This window comes from Labrus bergylta, chromosome 19 (genome assembly GCF_963930695.1).
Source record: "Labrus bergylta chromosome 19, fLabBer1.1, whole genome shotgun sequence".
Taxonomy (NCBI): Eukaryota; Metazoa; Chordata; class Actinopteri; order Labriformes; family Labridae; genus Labrus; species Labrus bergylta.
In genome coordinates, this window is record NC_089213.1 from 17,446,570 (window position 1) to 17,468,974 (window position 22,405).

General features: G+C 41.4%; 1 protein-coding gene and 1 long non-coding RNA gene across 2 annotated transcripts; one reads left to right on the top strand and one right to left on the bottom strand.

The window, feature by feature from the left end:
- Positions 1–585: 585 nt before the first annotated feature.
- col1a2 (collagen, type I, alpha 2) lies at positions 586–19,461 on the bottom strand. Its single transcript, XM_065947815.1, has 50 exons — positions 19,255–19,461; positions 18,404–18,405; positions 16,138–16,173; positions 15,556–15,639; positions 14,932–14,988; positions 14,652–14,696; positions 14,435–14,488; positions 14,269–14,322; positions 14,105–14,158; positions 13,928–13,981; positions 13,349–13,402; positions 13,054–13,098; positions 12,689–12,787; positions 12,464–12,517; positions 11,939–12,037; positions 11,551–11,595; positions 11,126–11,224; positions 10,931–10,984; positions 10,512–10,619; positions 10,350–10,403; positions 10,138–10,236; positions 9,951–10,004; positions 9,345–9,443; positions 9,186–9,239; positions 9,030–9,083; positions 8,825–8,878; positions 8,298–8,351; positions 8,158–8,202; positions 7,960–8,058; positions 7,677–7,784; positions 7,491–7,544; positions 7,340–7,393; positions 6,375–6,428; positions 6,206–6,259; positions 5,974–6,081; positions 5,769–5,822; positions 5,575–5,628; positions 5,290–5,451; positions 5,035–5,142; positions 4,737–4,844; positions 4,464–4,517; positions 4,258–4,365; positions 4,078–4,131; positions 3,814–3,921; positions 3,568–3,621; positions 3,160–3,267; positions 2,775–3,021; positions 2,472–2,656; positions 2,123–2,365; positions 586–1,986 (listed from the first exon to the last, which is right to left on the bottom strand). The coding sequence occupies exons 1-50, from the start codon at positions 19,322–19,324 to the stop codon at positions 1,840–1,842; spliced, it is 4,059 nt and encodes a 1,352-aa protein (XP_065803887.1). The 5' UTR covers positions 19,325–19,461; the 3' UTR covers positions 586–1,839.
- Positions 17,301–21,977, top strand: LOC136177065 (uncharacterized). The gene is made up of 3 exons (XR_010664715.1): positions 17,301–17,427; positions 18,370–18,479; positions 21,163–21,977. It is a non-coding gene; the product is annotated as an uncharacterized lncRNA (long non-coding RNA).
- The last annotated feature ends 428 nt before the right edge of the window (positions 21,978–22,405 follow it).

The window sequence follows — 22,405 nt, forward strand, 5'->3', positions numbered from 1 at the left end:
TTGCTGGCCCATGGATTCTAAACATGGTTGTCCAAGAAGTTGTCTACATAAAATAAACCATATTGCCCTCTTGTGGTTAAAGAAAGAATTGCATGTGATGCTGCGCCGGTTGGCCCTGCATGCTGCCCCATGTGCAGGGACTGTGGTCCTCGTTGGGGGCCTCCTGGGTTCAACTCAGTCCATAGCCTCGTTCCCACTTGTCATTCCCCACATTCTCCTCATATTTCCCTACTCTGTCCACTGTCCTGTCATCTGCAACAATTCATAAAAAGCCCAAAAATAAATCTTTAGAAAAAAAAAGACCTGTGTGTTACCTTTGATGCCTTCAACTCCAGCTAGTCAGAACTTTTTGTTTTTGCAGGAATCATTAAATTACTATGATAATAATTGTTATTTTGTTTTATAATGATGTATTTATTAAATGTAAATAGCACAGTTCTGATATCTGCTGGTTTTGACTTTCATTGGCTGACATACACTGACAAAGTTACAAAACCTGTCAAAAAAGGAAGGTTCCCACATTGAATTTTACAGTCTAATATTGGTGTGAATACTGTGAATGTATCACTGCAATTCAAGCCTTGATCCAAATCACAGAAATTTATTTGGATGCAAAAGCTGTATTAGGCAAAGTAAAAGCAACGTCAGAGGATGCATATTTACAAGAAACAATGCACGTTAGTAATCACACATTGGCATCGACAGTGTCAACAGGAATTTACTGTACATTAAAAACAGAATTTGAAAAGCAAGAAAAAAGGGGGAGGGGTGGTGATAAATGAAGATCTGTCTGTGCTTCCACAAGAGATGTTTGAGTCAGTCATTATGTGTCGATCATCAACCAAACTATAACTAAAATATGGCTTCAATTGTGTCAATAAATCATGAAAGCACTTAAGTCACTGAGTGGTGTGTTTTAGGACATTGGACATGCTTTATTTCAGAACTTTTCACAATTTATTTAAACATCTCACATATACAAAATAGGTACAATAGACTTTGTGGTGTCATTTTTTGAGAGAGAAAGAGAGAGGCCGCTGGAAAAACCATTCTGAATTGGATGAAATATGTGCTGTCAGTATGAACACTCAGTGTAGGGGGGAATGAAGAGTTAAAAAAAAGCCTGAACAAAAAACCAAAACAAAGAAAAAACCTTCTTGACGAAACAAAAAAAGAACAAAATAAAATAAAACCAAACAAAAACCAAACATCAGGTTTAGGAACATTCCACCTGCTTAAAGTGGGTGAGTATAAGGGGACCAAAGCAAGACTCCTCAAAGGTCAATACAAAGTAATACAGTAAAAAAGTGGTTTGCTCCACAGCTGCATATTAGCACCATTGATCTCTGCTTCAAGTAACTGAGCACCTTTCCGATATGGGACAAAGCTTGAAGCCTTAGAAGTCTGAACATCGCTGTTGTGGACCAAGGTTGTGTCAATAGTATTTTCTTTAGGTACAGGCATGAGGTAGTTTAAACCTTTTTTTCATGGAAATTGTGGTTTTAAACCTCCTCTTTGGAAGATATACAAAGACCACAAAAGTGATGCATACTTTCAGCGTTTTTATTACACTTCTTTTATTTTTTACAAAAGGATGACATGATGTCCCACAACAAGGTGTTTTCCCGCGTCCCTTTGGGTTGCTGTATTAATTTGCATTGCACAAACGCTCCGTTCAGTCCGTTCAGTCCTCTCAGATAGTTGCCCATCTTAAGCAAGTGGATGCGCAGAGAGAAATCAGCATTCAGTATAAAAAAAACAACACAGAAAGAAGGGCAGAGATTTTGTTTTTTTTTCGTTCTTTCTCTCTTTTTCGGTGTTAATTTATCATGAGTCTATTTATTTGAAACAGACTGGGCCAATGTCCAAACCAAACTCCTGATCAGCTCCACCAATGTCCAAAGGTGCAATGTCGAGGATGGGCAGGCGAGATGGTTTATTTGTTCTGTACTCGATCACTGTCTTGCTCCACTCACCGGTGTGTGTCTGCAGGTGTAAGGGAAGAAAAAGAGACCATGTTTTAGAGTTGTGTTTAAAGGATTCACTGATACAAGGTGAATAAGCTCCATCTATCAACAACAAAAACTGCATTGATTTAGCAGAAGCTGAAAGAGCTACTTACAGTGCAACCATCCTCCAGCACTGAGAAGGTAAAGCGGCTGTTGCCCTCGGCCCTCAACTCCACATCGTTGGAGCCCTGGAGCACCAAAGCCTTCTTCATGTTGCCACTCTCACCATCCATGTAGGCAACACTGTTCTTGCAGTGGTAGGTGATGTTCTGGCTGGCCTGGTTGGACAGCAGGCGCATGAAGGCCAGCTGGGTGGCCATGCTCTGGGGGCTGAGGGTCTCGTCGTTGTAGGTAAACTGCATGGAGGAAACATCACATATTATGTTACCTCCTGGCCTTTTTTTTTTTTTTCATTTTTGAAACCTTTTTTAAGTGACGTTTCAGATCTCTGAACGCGCTCACCTCAGTACCGCCATTGATGGTCTCTCCGAACCAGATGTGCTTCTTGCTCTCTGTGCTTCTGTACCAGTTCTTCTGGGCAATGCTTGCTGGGTGGGCGAAGACGCAGGTCTCGCGGGTGGTGAAGTCGCAGAAGACCTTGATGGCGTCATTGTTGCAGCCCTGGTTGGGGTCGATCCAGTAGAATCCTTAAAGGCATAAAAAAAAGAGTCAATGTTAAGGAAAGGCAGTATTTCCCTTCATTCACTTATTGGGCTACAATCAAGCAATGCAAGCCTTGTTCAATTTAGATTAAACTGAGTTTACCGCTGCTCCAGTCTGGGTGGCTGAGTTTGATGTCACGGCAGGTGCGGGCGGGGTTCTTCCTGGATCCCTCGGGGGTGAGCAGGTTTTCAATCTGGGTGTTCAGAGACTTGATGGTGGCATCAACCTCGTAGTCCTTGGCTCTCAGAGCGGGCTGATCAGCTCTGTACTCATCGTATCCACCAGAGACGTCATATCCGCCACCAGCGGGGCCGGGTGGTCCGGGCATACCAGGAGATCCAGCAGGACCCTGTTGTCGATAAGAGAGGGGATCGATATTAAGAGCGGTGGTTGGATCGTCTGCAGAGGATCATTTGATGGCAATGGAGCTAAAATGTGTGCTTTACAAACAAATTCTGTATTTGAGAAGGAAAGACAGTCTGCTTACAGCGGGTCCAACGTATCCAGGGGGTCCACGGGCACCAGGAGATCCGATGGTTCCATGTCCACCAGCTCTGCCGTCCTTACCAGGGGGTCCGTGGGGTCCAGCAGGTCCCTTAAGAAGAAATGGTCGCATGGCATGGTCAAATATTTGACTATTTTTTAAATATTGCATCACATCCGGCTTTAAATTTCTATTTCACTTGTGTTTTAATATGAGAGATGATGAGCAGAACAAAATACACCAGAGAAAATGCAGACAGTTCTGGATCGTCACTTTAAGTCATGTTAACAGGTACATTATCTTTGATTGTGAAACTTTGGGCATGGTGTCTGCTCTACTGACTCAAATAGGTGAATATGGGTGTATGGAGAAAACCACTGGTGTATTGTGTGTTATTTGACTCCCACTCACTCTGGGTCCAGCAGGTCCGTTGGCTCCAGCAGGTCCAGTGTCACCAGAGGGTCCCTGAAGAAAAGAGAAATTGCACCAATTAATCCAATTATAATGATGAGTTAGACCGTCTTTGAATGCTTTACTTACACCATGGTGCAAATGCTAAACCTGCTCTCCTGTGATGCATTCATGTTACATTGTGTGCCACGTAAATATCACGCTCATGCAGCTGTACGTTCATATGTTTTGTGCGCTGTCACTCACAGAAGGTCCAGGCATTCCCTGGAGACCAGGATGTCCGCGCAGTCCCTTCATGCCTCTCTCTCCCTTGTCTCCAGCACCTCCCTTCTCTCCACGGGGTCCAGCAGGTCCCTATAATACACACACAAACACAAACACAGAATATCACATAGGTGGAAGAGGACACAACTTTTAAGTGGAGCAATGGATGAGTAACAATGAGTGTGTTTTCAGTCAATAAACACTATTCTATGTTGTGTTTCTGTGACAATATGTTATGAAACTTACAGCAGCTCCTCTAGCTCCAGCGGCGCCAACAGGTCCAGATGGACCTCCGGGGCCCTAAAGACAAGGAAAAACAAGATCAAAATGATCGATGAGAGCAAACACTTGTGGATGAATCTCCCTTAGAAATAGTGATTAAATGATGAATGAATGAGTTTTTAAGGGGCCACAGTTTGTACGTACAGACTCTCCACGGTTTCCAGGTCTGCCAGCGGCTCCAGCAGGTCCAGCGGGTCCGGGGGAACCAGAAACTCCCATAGAACCAGAAGGCCCAGGCTCACCACGGTCTCCCTAAACATGATGAAAAAGGGTTAGATAGGATCAGAGCACAGTACATGTGTGTGTATTCTGTATAAAAAGAGGTTTTCAGGTTTAAGAAAGATTGTTACCTTGAATCCAGCAACACCAGGACGGCCAGGAGGTCCATCGTTACCAGGGTTACCCTAAAGATGGCAGACAATAATACAGTTTTAAAAAAAGATTCATATCATTTAAAAGCCTTTTAAAAGTTTATAACTGATCTTGTTTCTACATTGACTCTACTGAACAAAGCTATAATTCCTTATATTCACAGCACCTTGTATTTAAGTCACTATTGTATAAACTGGGTCGTTTTTGCAGTCTCTAGATTTTAGGAAAGGTGACTATTAAGCGGTTCTAACCTCGCGTCCAGCCTCTCCCTGAGGTCCGGTCATACCAGGCAGGCCGATGTTTCCAGGGGGACCACGGGGTCCAGAAGAACCAGCAGGTCCAACTCTACCAGGCTCACCCTGTGAGAGGAAGCAGATAAAATAATCACTGAGTTAGTCAAATCCAGTGAAAGACTCCAAACTGCAGGTGATATAATGCACTTATAGATCATTTCTCGAATCAATCACTTGGTAAATCTGTTTTTTAAACAGTTTTGCAATATAAGCAGGATTTTGTGCTGGTCACTTGGGGGGACTCGTTTGTACTTACAAGAGAACCAGCACCACCAGGAGAGCCACGATCTCCTCTAGCACCAGGCAGACCAACGAATCCCTGAAGTCCAAGAGGACCAGAGGTTCCGGGAGCACCAGGAGGACCCTAAACACACAGGATACACATCAGTGCACTGAGAATGGAGATCTTTAGACCATTAGGCTGATGCAAGCTTTAATGAATTAATTTCACAAAATGTTGTTGGAACAACTAAACGAGTAAACTATCTAACATGAAAGAGGAAAGACTTACAGCAGGTCCAGGCTCTCCAGAGGATCCCTTCTCTCCAGATTGACCAGGGGGTCCAACCATACCCTGCTCTCCAGAAGGACCAGAGGGACCAGGATCACCACGGAGACCACGAGGACCATCTTTACCAGCGGGACCAGCAGATCCAGGGGGTCCAACAATACCCTGAGAGGGGAAAGAGATGGGAAGTGGATTAAAGTCAATTAGGTGTGTGCATTTGTGAAAATGTGTGTGTGTGTGTGTGTGTGTGTGATTACTAATGATATTAAATATACAATAAGTACTTACAGCGGGACCAGCAGCACCAACTCTGCCAGCAGCACCAGGGAAACCAGTCAGACCCTGTCAAAAACATACAGTCGAAGGTAAAACAAAAGTAATCAAGATGGTGGAGATAATGATAATGGGGATGTATTCATAGCTCCTAATAACTGATAATAACTGATATCAGGAGGAATACAAGTTTATGCCTAATTACTTACAGGTGGGCCGTTGTCTCCACGACCACCAGCAGGTCCAGCACCACCAGCAGGACCCTGGATACACAGAAAAAGAGATCAGACAGGAGTCAATATATACGTATCTGACTAATATCTCATCTGAGGTGCCATTCTATATATAATGTGTTGGATGGATTAGCCATGTGGCAATGCAAGAATATGTTTTTCTGGTTTTAGTGGCACTAACAGCAGGTCCAGACTGTCCAGCAGGTCCAGCGGGTCCACCAGGTCCAGCATCTCCCTTTCCTCCAGCAGGTCCACGCTCTCCTCTGACTCCAGGCTGACCGTCAGCGCCCTGTAGGTTAAAAGAGTAACAAGATGGGGTCAATATCTGGGCAGATTTGTGTGTATCATAAACCTGCTGCTGCTTGACAGGATTTGTGTATATTTTATATGAAGACGATAAGCAAGTGGCTTACAGGGGGTCCAGCGAATCCTGGAGATCCAGCAGGTCCAACCTCTCCACGCTCTCCCTGCGGACAACAATAAGCTGATCAGAAACACTCAGGATTTTATCCAAAGAGGTGAATTAGGCTTCAAATAATCGTGCAATAGTTGTAATGAAAAGAATCCAGGACAGGTACTTACAGAGGGTCCGCGGGCTCCAGCAGGGCCGGCAGGTCCGAATGAACCGCTCTCACCCTGCAGGAGAGAACAGTGAGCATTTCATAAGCGTATCATTACTCTTCTATCCATTCATAAATTCAGAAAGGATTTGTAAGCATCAGCACTGTTTTCAATGCACCAGGTTGAATTTTGCACGTGGGCTTATAGAAGTAGAATGAAGAAAATAAAATTGTGTGATTATTAAAGTTCAGTTTGATAATCCACTTAGAAAAACATAATATAAAAACTCTATTAGCTTGTGTATGAGCTGAAAAGAGAATCCTTTCTACATTGTCTTCAATGCAATGCACACTAACTGTAATTATAATGATGGTATTTCCTCATTATTTGACTACAAAAGCAATGCAATAGAGAGCATCTTGGAGTATTTAGAAAAGCGCTACATAAAACTAATGTATTATTATTATTGTTATTATTACATAGTTTTGTAATAATATTAACAAATACAAATATATCTGTTATGTATAAATATATTTTTTAATCTATAAATGTTTGCTTCATTTATCATATTTTTAAAAATGCTCTCCCAGATTACTGTATGTCGTAGTTCAGCCATTGATGTAATACTACAAAACAGCCATCAGGCGGCAGTGTTGAGGTTCTAGCTTGAGAGACAACACAGTGCGGTTAATCGAAATGTTCTCCCTCACTTGAGCAGGGTTATCAAAGATATGGAGTTTGTTTTCTGATTCAAAAAAGATCATCTCTGACATTGATTTGACCTGAAAAGCAAGCCTTGATGAATTTCTGTAGTGGGTTCAACAGTCTGTCGGCCATTTTGAATCATGTTTGAGGCAGCCATGTTTGGGTTTTTTGAAAGTCCCATGTCATCAATTAATATATGTTACAGTGTCAGTCGTTACCATCTTAATTCTAACTGTTTTTATTTGTTTTGTTGTAAATAAATACATATATCATCTGCATACCTTATCACCGTTGGCTCCAGTGGGTCCAGGAGGTCCAGCAGGTCCGGGCATACCCTGAAGAGGATGAGGAGAGGACACTTATACATGGTTTCTACACTCAACTAATGCAGTGATTGGTTACGTGTCTTTAGAGGAAGAGACTTTAACTTACACGAGAACCATCTCTTCCAGAATTTCCGTCAGGTCCTCTGTGTCCGGGCTCTCCCTATGAGAGAGAGAGGAGGACGATGAAAGAACACAGTGAAGAAATGCATTCTCATAACAAAGATTGTGTATTTTGAGGGATACAAATTGGCTTTACTTGCAGGTTTTAGATTATGTTTTAAATCTAACTCACCTTCTCTCCCTTGCCACCAGGGGGACCAGCGGCCCCACGCTCACCGGGCATGCCACCAGGTCCCTGATGTCCAGGACCTCCAGCAGCTCCAGCAGGACCAGGCTCTCCCTGCAAAAACACAACAGAGACTCTTGGTCATTTTTGCATTTACATCCATGCTTATATCTCCTTTGTCTCTTATGTTAGATCATCTTATTCTGATTATTCTGTTTCTTAAGATGACCATCAAAACAGCATTAAATATTATTTTTTTTAAGCTTTCACAACCGTGCCACCATCTTACCTTTCCACCATCAGTTCCAGGGGCTCCAGCAGGTCCACGGGCTCCCATTGATCCCTGAGGTCCGCCAGCACCAGCAGCGCCAGGGTTTCCACGCTCTCCCTGAAGGAACACACAGAGGTTGTTTTTTTTTTACTGCATACATGCAAATATGGAAGAAAATGACTTCCAATGATGCCTCTGAATAACAAAGGCACTTACCTTAGCACCAGCAGGTCCAGAAATTCCCTGGTCTCCTGGGATACCCTAAATAGATGCATATATCAGGTTAGAGAAATCCTGGTCTACATTTTGTGAGGTTTGACTGGACAACATGGTAGAGCTCAATGTGTGTTGCTTACTCTGTCTCCGGGTTTGCCAGCCTCTCCAGCACCTCCAGCGGGACCGGGCAGACCCTGAAAATATCAAAACACAACATCAAGACCAGTGTAGACACCTTATATAGACACAGCTATCTTAAAAGTATACCTGAAGAACAGAACATTTAATATATCCCATGTTTCCTGGTGTCAGTAAAACAACTCAAAATAGTGTTTTAATAGTGATAGAATGGGCTCTGATTTGTGTTTTTTGCATTAAAGAAATATTGTAACAATTAGTAGGACTTTCACAGCCTGCAGGCCAGGAAGTACATCATTTTATTGATGTGTCAAGCGTAGCAGGGGGTTTTCCTGGGTAAATAACGATTAGATTCTTAAACTAAATGGCAATAACTAAACACAACATTGGCCTGAATGGTAGCAAAACAAGTCAATCATTTTTCTATTACAGCAACAACAACAAAAAGCAAAACTAAAAAAATGAGGCTTTACGTTGTAAGATTGCTCTAAATTTCTGTCTTTTAGGAGTCTGATAATAAGATCCTAACCTGGAAGCCAGGAGCTCCAGAAGGTCCTTGCTCTCCCTTCTCTCCAGAACCACCCTGGAGGGAGAAAGAGGGAAGAAGAGTTAAAAATAGCACACTGAAGTAACTAATAGTAACATCATCATAAAAGAAAAGCTGTTCCAATGGTTGGAACACAGATCAAACGAGCATAAACTGAGGGTGATTTGGTTGCTGTAAGGATACTTACAGAAGGTCCAGAAGCGCCAGTAGCACCATTGTTTCCATCAGGTCCAGGAGGTCCCTAAGACAAAGATAGCAGTATATTATCATGTAATATACAGACAATAGATATTTGAAAAATGCACTGCTAAAATATTTAAACTGTTATTTCGTTTTAACTTACTCTCAGACCAGTGGGGCCGCTGGATCCCTTGTCTCCGGGCTTGCCAGGCTCACCCTGAAGAGGTTGAAGGATGGTTTAGCACAAGTTATAATAAACAAAACAGGATTCAGTTCCAAATTCTATTTTATTCCCCAGAGTTTTCGCTTTATTTCTACTCACAGAAGGTCCCTTGGGTCCGGGGAAGCCAATGTTTCCGGCCTGGCCTCTAGGTCCAGTTGGGCCAGGAGGTCCAGAGCGGCCATCTTGTCCAGCAGCACCCTGGTGAAGGAGACAGGAAGTAGCAGAAGCAGGAAGTCATGCTAATAGCATTGATTTGAGCAAATATGATCACAAACAGCACAGATTGAAACTGATGAATGTGCCATAGCATTTGGAAAAAAAAAATCAAATCTATCTTTTAGTGTGTGTGGATTTGTTTCCCCCTTTGAAGACAAAGGGGGTTGTCCTTTCTCTTTGCTGATCTACATGTGTAACCATAATATACTGACCAAAAAATCTCATCCTGCTGTCTGCTAAAAGTCAAATTAATCACTCAATTAGATTGTTTTTCAGTTAAAATGTTGAAAAAAGGATGTGGTGCATGTTTTGTAGTTAATCCCTTGGAATGACACATCCTTGGGGCAACATTTGCAGGCATTAAGAATTACTGTATAGAACCATGCAGTCTTGTTACTGGTGGACTAGTGGATTCATTTCAGTCTGTTTCAGCTCAAAACTTCTCACAGGAGCTTTAATAATTTATTTTAGAATTCTAGATTTACTCACAGAAGGTCCCTCCTTTCCAGGGGGTCCAGAGCTTCCGGGGCTTCCTGGGAGACCCTGTAGAAAATAAACAGTCATTAAAATGTAATTAGTGTCATTAATTTGGTCTCCTACAGCTTACCACTTGGGTTTTCTTCTTTGTATCTAATTGAGTTTAATCCCCTTTAGGTCAATTAGCAAAAAGACTCACCCTGAGACCAGCTGGGCCAGGCTCACCAGCGCGACCAGCATCTCCAGGGGGTCCACGAGGTCCAGAAGAGCCAGTGGCACCGCGACCACCAGGCATACCCTATGAAAAGCATACAGCAGAAGATAAGAAATGAGTTGGAAGTTTTAACTCATAAAAAGTAGTATGTAATTGATTTTGATTGGATGTTGGTGGAATGACAATTGTTCACTTACAACAGGGCCATTTCTTCCCTCAGAGCCGGGCATACCACGGCTGCCAGGAGCACCCTAAGGAGACACACATGTTTAACCAGGTGACCCAGGCAACCAAACATCTGGATGTGGATCGGTTTGGGTATAACACAGCCCTGTCAGGGTCAGTGGTCTGGTACTCACTCTAGCTCCACGGAGGCCAGCAAGTCCGGTGGCACCGGGCTCACCAGTGGGTCCTCTCTTGCCCTCCTCACCCTGAGATCCGGGGGGTCCAGCAGGTCCAGTGTTACCCTGAGGAGAGCAAAGGGACATTACAGGCCAACAGTCATAAACAGGGTTCATATAGGTCTAGCATGAGCTTCAGTTGACTGCATCAAAATGGATTGAAAGCATGGCCATTAGACTCAGCCCTTCATCCAACATATACAATGTTCAAATGATGTGAGTGAGAAAGCACTGCCTGTTTACATTGAGATATTTTTCCTAACTATAGCAATAAATGTAGACATGTGCAATGTATTCATTGTGAAGAATCATTGGGATGAAACTGCAATTTATTGTGCAGCTTTAGTAAAAAGAACATTATCAAGATTTGAACTTACAGGCTCTCCTTTGGGTCCACCGTCTCCCTTAACACCCTGAGGACCAGGATCTCCCTAAAAAAGATAACAGACAATTAATGAAAAGAACAATCACCTTTGTGCAATGATATCGTTGGTTTCTGCATGTCTGCATGAGTGTACATGATTTCAAGTATGTTTCTTTAGTGGATATTGGTGTGTCTGTTGCGTACTTACAGAAAGACCTCTCTGTCCAGCAGCACCCTGAGGACCCTGGGGTCCGGGTCCTCCTCTTGGTCCGGGGAAGCCAGGAGCTCCAGCAACACCAGGAGTACCCTAAAAAAATAGCCATGATGTCAAGGTGAGCATTAATTAAGCCTTACTCCTAACTAAAAATACTGTCTTTATTTGATCTTTCTTTTGTCAATGTATCCTTTTTAAATTGTATTTATCATATAATGATTCACACACTGACAGAGCCTATATTCTGATCATTACTATTTGGGAAAATAAAATCTATGCTGCAACTGGGAAAATAAATAATTTTCTTTGATAGAAACAACCTTATTTGTTTGTGTTGTGTGTACAGCTCGGATAGGCCTAACTACTGAAACATCTTCATGACCCAAGGTTATCTCCACTGGTATAACTTGAATACTTACAGAAGCTCCCTTGGCTCCATTCAGGCCGTTAGCACCAGGGTTACCCTACAGCAAGACAACAAGAAAGGGAGAGTATATCATCAAAAATATAAAGTCAATTTGATACTAAAATAATGGCAACAGAACTGTAGAAAAGATTAATCTGGTCTCAATTAATCAATTCAATGAATCAATAATTATTTGTATTGCATCAATTCATAACAAATTATATTTTCAAAATAGCAGGTCTAGACCATACTCCTTATTTACAGAGAACCAATATAAATCCACAATGAGCAAAACACTTAGCAAGTAACATTTGTCTGTCACATTCTAGACTTTAAACTGAATAAAATATAGATTTTTGCCTAAGATTTGCCAGAACAGGACAACATGTTTGTATACTCACAGCGGGACCAACTGGGCCAACAGCGCCATTGGTACCAGGCTCTCCTCTTGCTCCCTGAGGTCCAGCTGGGCCAGAGGCTCCAGCAGGTCCAAGCTCTCCCTGTCAGACACAAAAATACACCCATTATTAATGAAAAGAAATAAAGCTGAGATAAAATCAGTTGATTTAACACTTTCAACGTCCTGTGTACTGCAACATTGACTAGTTCAACAATAACATGGTATTTCATATGGATGGGTTTATATTTTAGTGATATCGTATCATTTTAAATGTGAGTGTTTGAAATGCAAGGTCTTTTCACATGCAAATAAATGTTCTGGGGTCACCAAGGCTTTTGAATGTATTAGCTATTCCCCTGGGGATATGACAAAAAAACTATTGGAATGGTTAACATTGATGGACTGTACTGTATTATACTGTATGCTGATTAGAACTGTCTCCTTTTGTGACCCTAAACATGAACCTCTCTGGTAGGACATGATGCCAAATGTCAGGAAAGGAAACAGGAAGTGACAACATGCTTACCTTAGGGCCGGGGCCACCAGGGAAACCTGGAGGACCAGCAGAACCGAGGGGACCCTGGGTAGAAGAACAGCAGACATGACATTAATACTCATGTGATGTAGGTCAAAGCTGATATTGAGGTCAAAATATAAAGTGTTGCTTCCCTTATACGAGTGCTAACATGTTTATGATCCTTACTAATCCTTTCTTGATAACATTTAAAGGATTTAAAGAGCTGGTACTCACAGCAGGGCCGGAGGGACCAACATTTCCATCAGAACCACGAGCACCAGCGGGGCCAGCAGGGCCAGCACGACCTCTCTCTCCAGCCAGACCACGAGCTCCCTACAGAGGGAAGCACAAAAAACACAGGTGATAAGAAAATAAATAATAATAGCAAATGATAAACAATGAAACAAAATGGTAGTATACTATTCAATATATATGTGGGAGTTCATGGTGAACTAAAACAAAACAACAGCAATGACTAATTCTTAATGGGGCATTTAAGTTTTAGGTTGGTTTTTAGGTCTAGGATTTAGGCGCTCAGATGAATACTGAGTTTGATTTTGTACAAAATTTGGGGAATCTTGAAATTCATGAAAACTTACAGCAAGTCCAGGACTTCCAGCAGCTCCATGGGCACCAGACTCACCCTACAGGAGACAAAGGAAAAGTTGATGAGTCATCTTAAATAAGGTGACTTAAAGTCAAACGTGAACTCTAAGTCCACGTCAAATAGACACATTTTACTGTGATAAGTAATGTGAACACCATGACATTCTACTGGATGAAACTAAACTCAACAGTATACCAGTAAGCTGATGTTAACATTAATGCAATTCTCATATAAAGTGTGATCCTGAATAAAATGAGAAACTCAAATAAGGATGGTGGTCATATTACCTTGGCTCCAGCACCACCAGGCTCTCCCTTGCGTCCATCCAGACCAGTGTAACCCTAAAACACAGAGAAAGGCACGATCAAAGATGGTTTCTGTTGGTGCTGAAATGTGCTACAGAAAAAAAGGGAGATCTGCAATTAATGAATTGTATGCACAAAGAAATCAGTTAGTGTATGAACAAGAAAAAATATATTAAAATAAAACAAAGGTACAAGGTATGGCATTAAATCTTTTTTTCTGGTTATATTAGTTTCAATGGAAGTTCCAATGACTTGGTGTTTAAGCTGTGGTTTATATTATTGACCCTGTAGATGAAGTTTCACATAAGAAGTTCTTATTCAGAACAGGGGGTGAATATAGAAATTGGCGGGCCATTAGGCTACTTTTTATTTCAACTCTCCAGAGACCAGAGAGAAGAGTGACATCTTCTATTTCTGTTTGGGGTACGCGATACTTCAAAGCATCTATTTCCATATTTTTGGAGCCCCTTCAACTACTTGCTCCAAGTCCCTGAATGTTGGATTCAGGTGATTATTATGCAGTCAAAGTTTAGGTCTTGAAAGGTAAAGATCCAAACTCACTCTGTGTCCCTTCATTCCTGGAAGTCCAGGGGTTCCTGGGAATCCACGAGCACCCTGCAGGCAAAAAAAAACAAAAAAAACAGGAAATATTACTCAGACATACTCCATTTTTACAGTTCAGATGTCAGTGTATATCTGTTTGTGTTTGTTCTTCTTGTTCTGCAGGAATCCTCTTACCTGTGGGCCGGGGGCACCTCTGTCTCCGGGCTTGCCGGGTCTGCCATTGTTACCCTGTAGGAGTCACAGAATAAAAGTTACATTTTGACCTTGAAATTCTTTACAAAACCTCAAAGAGTTGCCTTCAAAAAATGTTTCCAGACATGAATCTATACTGTACGTACATCTTCTCCAGATTTGCCAGGGGGGCCAGGGGGGCCACGAGCACCAACAGGGCCCTGTGGAAAGAAAACAAAATGTTTAAGATCTCAAAAGCTTTGCAGAGATGACAAACAGTGATCTCAGTGGTGCTAACAGGTTTATGGTGAGTATTTCAGGGGACAAACTTACAGTCTGTCCAGGCTCTCCAGGCTCACCAGCGTGTCCGGTGTGTCCCTGAGGTCCCTGTGGAATGATAAGATATAGGTCATCAGACCAACAAAAACAGAAGTCTTCATTTGGGAATATAGCAACAGCAGAGTGCATGATGAGGTTATGACTATGATAGATGTGGCAGTTTCATCAGATCACTCCATAGGTTAGATTTGCAGAGGGGAGTTGAACTTACAGGGGGTCCAGAAGGTCCAGAAGGTCCTCTGGAACCCATTATACCCTGAAAAGGAACAAAATGAATAAGTCACATCACTCATCAACACATAATGAATCTAAGCAATTACATTATTCAACCATATTCTACCATAGACAATTATTATTCATGTGTGGGTTAGATTGTGAAGACATGTAAATGACTTATGATGGCCTTCGGGTATATTCATAGTATTTATGGCAGTGGTGTGTTTGTGTGTCCGTGTATGTCTCAGTGTGTCGTAAAAGAGCATTGTTCTCACCATGGGTCCAGGACCGGGATCAGGGGCTTTTGAACCATCATACTGAGCAGCAAAGTTCTGTAGGACAGAAAAAAAAAGCATATTAATTAGTCATGATAACAAATGTTGCACGAGATAGACATTGATAAGTTCAAATAAAAGAGGTCAGTGGTTTGACTTTTGCCAACTTTTGGTAAAACTTAATTTGATGCTTAACTCCATGTTAAAACAAACATATTCCCCAAAATAAACCAGTGAGCAATGATTCCAGGCTATGGAAACCTTAGAGATTTAACACTTATTTACACTAGTAGTTACCTAGTTGTGTGTCATGTGTTACTTAGCCAATGGGGTAAAGGACAGCCAGTCAAAGGCCACTGGGCTAAGATGTCATAGATGAGAGTTGGTATTGTTCTGTCGTTTCAAAATTGTTGGGTCGAAATAGTTTTTTTGGGCTCACACAAAAAATTCAACAAAAAAACTAAATCTCAGCACCACAGCCCATGACTCTCAATAAGCCAAATGTGGGTCCCATTTTTTTAACATAATCGCTGCTAGTGCTACATTATGAATGTTTTTGGACAACTTCTGAGATGAACACTGCAACGTCGAGCAGATTATTGTGCAAAATGATGATGGACTTACTCCTCCGAGTCCAGGGGGACCAGGGGGGCCAGCGGGGCCAGGCAGTCCAGGTTTGCCGTCTCTTCCATTTGGGCCCTGAGGACCCTGTTGAAAAAAAGAGAGGGTACAGTGAGTAAACACAGAAAGTGGTTATATTTTCATTTCATTTAATAAAAAAGCAGAAAGATTTAAGATAAAAAATGTACACACAGCCTGTGTCGTAGCAAATAGTTTCATCAGATTTAATGAGCAGACTTTTAGCATTTTAGCAACTGTGAGAGAAATATATCAAAATGTAACATTGTATAACTAATTTATAAGTTATATGATTGGGAATGCTAAACTTAAAATGAATAGACTTCAGTTGGATGAGTTGTAAAATAAAAAAGCAACTATTATTTATTCCCATTAACAAATGACAAGGCCTATTGGCTATGTAAACAAAGGGGCGTGGCTTAAAGGGGGTAAGAAGGTCAAATGATGTCAACAACAACAACCTTAGTGCAAAAGATGGGTTGAAATAATATGACACGTCAAAAGCTTGAAATTGAATTCAAGTAACTTTGAAATAATACGAGGCAGCAGAGTTTCAGTTCAACTTACCCTGTCACCTCGAGGTCCTTTGTCTCCTCTGAGACCCTGCAGCAGAAAAAATCACTCAGTCAGACCAAAACAGAAAGCAGACAGCAGAGGCAACACGTCAGCTTATAAACATTCCTCTAGCAAAGCATGCCTCATCTAAACTACACTTAAATAAAACCAGACATGAGTTATATTCAAATGGTGTGGTGTATTTTAAGATCAATCAAATGTGATGTAAACAAACTTGGCCCTTACAATGAGAGGACAAGCAGGTCAAAACACATTTCAATGATTAGACTAGACATCATAAGATGCACCAACAATCTAAATACCACTTCATGTCTGATATGCCACTGCCAGTGAAAATAACACATAAGAACAACATTATGTGCTCACCTTGACTCTTCCCTAAATAGAAAAGAAGATAAATAAATGTAAGATTTATTTAGTCAGTCTTTCTAGGGTTTGTCAGACTATGTCACACATTCTTCATTATTTGCAGAAGCGCTATGAAGAGTGGCCTTTATGAAAAAATGAAGCAAAGCATCCTATAAATCCTCACAGACATGAATAAAGCATGCTCATGCAGATATAGTGATATTAAATTATTAATGACAACAGAGCAGAGCTATGTGCATGTAACGTAAAGCATCAACTATGCACAGAGATGCATGAAATAGCAACTTTTTACAGCGTCCCAAACCAGACTCAACACGCTGATGGAAGGCCATGGAACAAATAAAGTTCTGCAAAAGTTACCAGAACCACAAACTGTGTACTGCACCTTTAAAACATGAAAATGCTCCTAATGATGCAAACACCATGCAGGTAGGTGTTTAATTTAAGGCAATCTCAATAATAAGCAGAATAAATCATATAAACATTATTCTTGATTCAGTCAATTTAGATTTTTCCTGGGCTGAAGATCTCATTCTCTTGTAACTGGTCTGAGATCAGCTTTCCTAAAGTCCCTTTATTAATCCCATTTGCATCAGGGAGCAGAGGAAAACTTAAAACTGACCCACAGCCAGCTGTTAGGGGCAAACCTCTCTCTGCCCCTCAGAAAGGATCCTTTGTACCAGGCCCCATGGGTGCCTCAGAGCTGCGGTTTTAGCTTTCATTGACACAATCTTTAGCCAATGGGACCCTCACCTATTCATGGACAGGAAGGGAGAAAACTACGAGAAATTCCTAAATACGGCGCTCTGCCATCATTGAGATCGCTCAACAAGGTAAAGACCAAGCAGACAGAGTTGTCCCTTTCTGGAATACTTCACAGCATTTGGAAGAAGAAAAGGCAAAGCGGCAAAGGTAAAGCAATCTTTAAGATATGATTTCATGCATGTGTACTAACCGCTGTGATGTTGGAGAGATGAGGGGGAGGAAGATGGAGAGGAGATGGGAGGGGAGACAAGAAAGAATATTTCATTAGAACATGACAAACAGATTGAGAGCAAAACAGTCATCTGGGGAAAAAAAAGAACAATGTCAATCACATCCATCTGTACTGATTTGATATTGTTTGAATGTTTTATCAGTATTTCAATATGAGAACAGTTGTATTTCCTCTGCCTTGTAGCAAATTCTTTCAGATTCACAAATTGAAAAGGGGTTAACTTCACTATGCACAAAAAAGGACTGAATGGACAAAATCACGATTAAGTTTTAGAATCTAAAGTTCAATGAAAACTGTGTCTATGTCACGAGTGACATAGAAAGTTTTGCTTTTTGGTGCTCTGATGATTAAAACTTGAAGCCTTATAGGCCTTTAACAGTGTCTGGAGAAGTCAAAGCAACCTGAAACAGGAAGCCTCCTGCATTTTTAGTGGCTGACAATCAACATACTAAAGAGCAAGTTACTGATCCTGTCTAAAAGTGTAGCTTTGGGCTATCAGGACAAGCTAAACATCTTGAAACTGTCTAGCTGTGTAAAGAATGTGAATCTCAGTGTTCAATAGCCTCCATATAATGAGGATCAGGCTGCTAACAGGCCTATGCAGGTACTTCATACCCTGAGGACAGGAATAGTTGGCCTGCTACTGCAAACAAGCCGTCACTCACAGCTCATTGAAAAACGTTTGTATGACATCGGCTTTTGTTATCTCATCTTTTACTATCATCCAAAACTTATCCTAATTAGATCGAATCCAATTGAGGAAAAAATGAGAAATATATCATAAATACATTATCTCATGACTGCAATCATTATACAAGGCTGATGTTTGTGTGTCTGCATCCACACTTTTGTTGCAGGTGTGGGCCTCCATGAACTGGAGCAGCTGGTCACAGCTGGGACCTTCCCATGAACTCCCACACCCTCATGTCCAAACTGGACCACAAGGGGGAGCGCTTGGACGTTTAAGGTGACGCGAGGCAATTATTTATCCCTTTACAGAACTACAAAGTTACCAAAAAGCCTGTACTTCGATAGAGATCTTGTATTCTAATTCAATAATTAAAATCTGTCATTACATTAATCCTTCACTCACTCAAGAAACCTCAAAAGTAAAAAGTAAAAAAAAACCCATAACGTTATAGCCTAGAAAAGGGTAAACCTATTTTGTTTGAAGATGTGCAAAAATATAAAAACATTTACTGATCGAGGATTCTATTTTCTGGTCTGGATTGATGAACAGATGTTTCTCTTCAAGGAGGAGAACAATTTAATTGTTGCCAAGTAGCTGTTGACCGCCAGGGGGTGACTCTACTGTTTCCTATAATAAAGCCTCATTCCCTGGACGTCTGGATGGAACAATATGTACAACGCCCCACTAACTTTTTCAGCATCTGTCTACAAGAAAAATCAGGTTTAGACTATTTGAGAGCTCCACATGCATTTACAGTTCATAAAAGACACTAGAACGACTACTTTAGATCTTTAGGTCTCTTTTCAGGTCTTTTTTTTCAGAGGCGCAACTTCTCCCTCTTATAATAATTGTATCCTTGGAAAAAAAAAACAGTGAAGAATCCTCTGCACGAGCTCAATCCGTTGAGTTTAATTCAGCCTTTGTTTGGGCTGTCTTCAGGTTGAACTTGATGTAAGTCCCAAACAAAAGCCAAGCGCAAGATCCTCAAAGCAGTGACACCCGAAGAAGAAAAATATCCATCACAGAAAAAAGAGCAGATATTCAAACTTACATTGACATGATGCTAGGTATGAAGTTACTGCAAGCAGCAACAGAATCCGGGTATCCACAAAGCTGAGCATGTCTACACAGACATGCAGACTCCTTGTGCTGCTAAGCCCCTGTTTTTTAAACCACCTTCAAGCAGGCATACAGTTGTGGTGACACGAGTTACTCCAAACTGAGCACAAACCTGCTGCCGTGATGCTAGAATAATAAAGTTCTATCAGGCCTATATATACGGCAGGAGGGTCCCTGGTCTGCGTGTCAAAAGTCAGCCCACCGGCCAATCAGAGCACAGAAACCCAATCTGACTCCCATCCCTCTCCAGCTCAAACTCAGTCATGTGGTGCTGCATCTCCCAGCCTCCTCTCCACCAGAACGCGTTTGGCAAAGCTCTGGCGATGATGACGAGTGCAACGTTTTAATTAGATCCATTCTTTTTGAGGACGTGGACAGCGTCGAAGTTTAAAAGGGAGTAGAAGGCCTACGTTTTTTCCCTTCTTTTACGGGCTGCTGTGAACCCAGATTGTCATGAGAAAGATACGGTCGCCGGCATGGCATTCAACTTTACGCTCAGTTTGTGCGTAAAATGCGCCCGTTTAGGGGGGCGTCTGTGGGCATCAGCTGCCACCCTCGACTCTCTTTTATTTGGATTTCATGGGCGAACATACCTTGTAGAGAGACTGTAGGATTATTGACTGAATTGTTGGAGATTAGCTGGATTTGAGCTTTACTGTGCAGTTTTTACGCACGGACTTTTGAACTATGTTTGTCAGTGTCAAGTATTAGTGAAAACGGGGGGAGGGGGTGTAAAAAATTCAACTACATACGTTTTTATCAGTGCTTCTTCTGCGTTTTATCTTTTTCTGTGAAACAGGTGACTTCCACTATTATCCCTCATGCAAACAAACAGTTTCTGTGGCATATATGTCCGTTTTTCACACAACTGCTGACCTTATGCACCAAGCATTCCTCAAATAAATTCACGTGTGTTAAAAATGTACAAAACATGTTTGTGCTTGACAACCTCAACCTTCTTTAACATCTCTAAATGCTTAATTTAGTTTGTGGAATTAAACATCTGTAGTTTTTTGCCCCAAAAGCAGTGGAATGCAGTGCTTCACATACATCAGACATTAGTGGAGCCTTAGACTGACAAAAGACAGGTGTGAATGAGTGATCCCCTCTCTCTCTCTCTCTCTCTCTCTGAGCACCTCTTACCTGCCCACATGACCAGACATGTCATCTCCTTCACTACTACTCCAACAGCCCTCTGCATGGCCCTCATACTGACTGAAATGACACACACAAACTACTTATGTGTGTAAATGACAAAATGCAGTATGTAAAACGATGAAAGCAGTGATGAACTCAGTGTTGCACTGCATGTGCATTTACCGGATTAACAGCAAACATTTAAGAACCACAGTAACAGATGTAGGATGGCCGCAGCAGGCTTATAGGACAGTTTCGCTCCTATTGCTCCTAACGGTCTTATGGACACCTGATCATTGTTCATAGACAGTCTTGCTAAACATTCAATTATGTGAGAAGTTTGGCTCTTTTATGTAACCAGTATAATGTGTTCATGAGATGGTCAAATGTAAATAACCACACTGTGTCTACCAGTTAATCTTACTCTGTACATTTAAAAGGAGAGTTGCTGCAGCCTTTTATCAAATAGATTCTAACTGCAATTGCATCTTTAGTAACCAGGACATGCTTGTCACCCTTTTGATTTTATAAAGATAGTTCATGAGGATGATTCAGACCATGGTGATGATTTTTCCATGAACTTCCAATTCAAGTCTTTAAACAAAAGAGTACAGAGACAGTATTTGAGGTCTCATCCCAGCTCCATCAGACTTCACTGATTCTTTATAACTTGCACATCTTTTCTTTTCTCTTCTGCCTACAGGAATGACTTTCTCCCCCTCTGTGCCAAACTAAGTAATTGTTGGACACTCCCAACAACTTCACCTCAGCTCCTCCCTGAGTCAAACCCGAAAGATAGAAAGACAGAGAAAAAAGGAGGAGGAGTGGCGAGCGAGATGAAATGTGTTTTAACGATGGCAGAGGTCCCACTCCTGCACAGTTACATTCTCATGTTTGTGGAGGAGCTGAGGCCTTGAAGTAGCTGCAGCAGCAGCAGACAGTCGCTGGAGGAAATCAAAGATGGCTGCAAAGCTCCACATCATCAGACTTTTTCTCTTCTTTCAACCACATGAAACGGGCAATTATGTTTAATCCCGTGAAATATTCCATATCTTTAGATATGAAAAGACAGGATTATCTTTCATGAACATTTATCAGAAAAAAAACACAGTGTGAAGAATTCAATTTAAGTCTGAAAATAAAGAGTGAATAAAAGATTTGAAAGCGCTTTCAAAACACAAGATTACAAAGCTCCAAAGCTTATTATTTGATAAAATCTAATGCAGTAGCTATCTGCAAATGTTTTTTAGGGAGCAAAGCCTCTTTTCTCAAAAATGTCAGGGTGTCCTGTGGGTCGAGAAGTTTATCACGGAGAGAAGACAGCTAGTTAAAGTGAACTCCTGATGCAGATCTGCTGCTTGATAAAGGGTAACTAATGTTTCTGGCCAAGTCAAAGGCAGCGAGTGGAGAAATGATGATCGAATATAAACATAATCGAAACACTTTAAAATAATGCCTGATTAGTCACTTTTTTTAACATGAAGATTTTTTTTTAATTCATCAGCCATTTTGAATCAAACATCAAGCCTCTCTCTTTTTCTGTCTCTCACAGTTCTGCCAGCTGGGCTAGCAGACAGATTCCTCCAGATGTGATGCGCTCTGATTGGCTGTCGGAGAAATTTCCCCACTGGTCTCAGTCATTGAGTCTCATATTTCTCCTCTGATGTAGAAGAAAGCGCTAAGGATCATGGGAGGAGCGCAGTGTCTCATATCAGAGGAGGCCGTCCACCTGTCTGCCAGCTGGTAAGGAGAGAGGAACACAAACCAATCAGATTAGGAAGAGAAAATTGATCAACTGTCTGGATGGAATCAGAGAGAGAGAGTGCAGGCATGAAGAGCATCTACTGAATGTTACTCACCTTAGAACATATAAATGTGGAACATTCAAATTTGTACTATTTCAACGTGACTAAAAATTCATATATGATATCACAGTAGAGAACCTC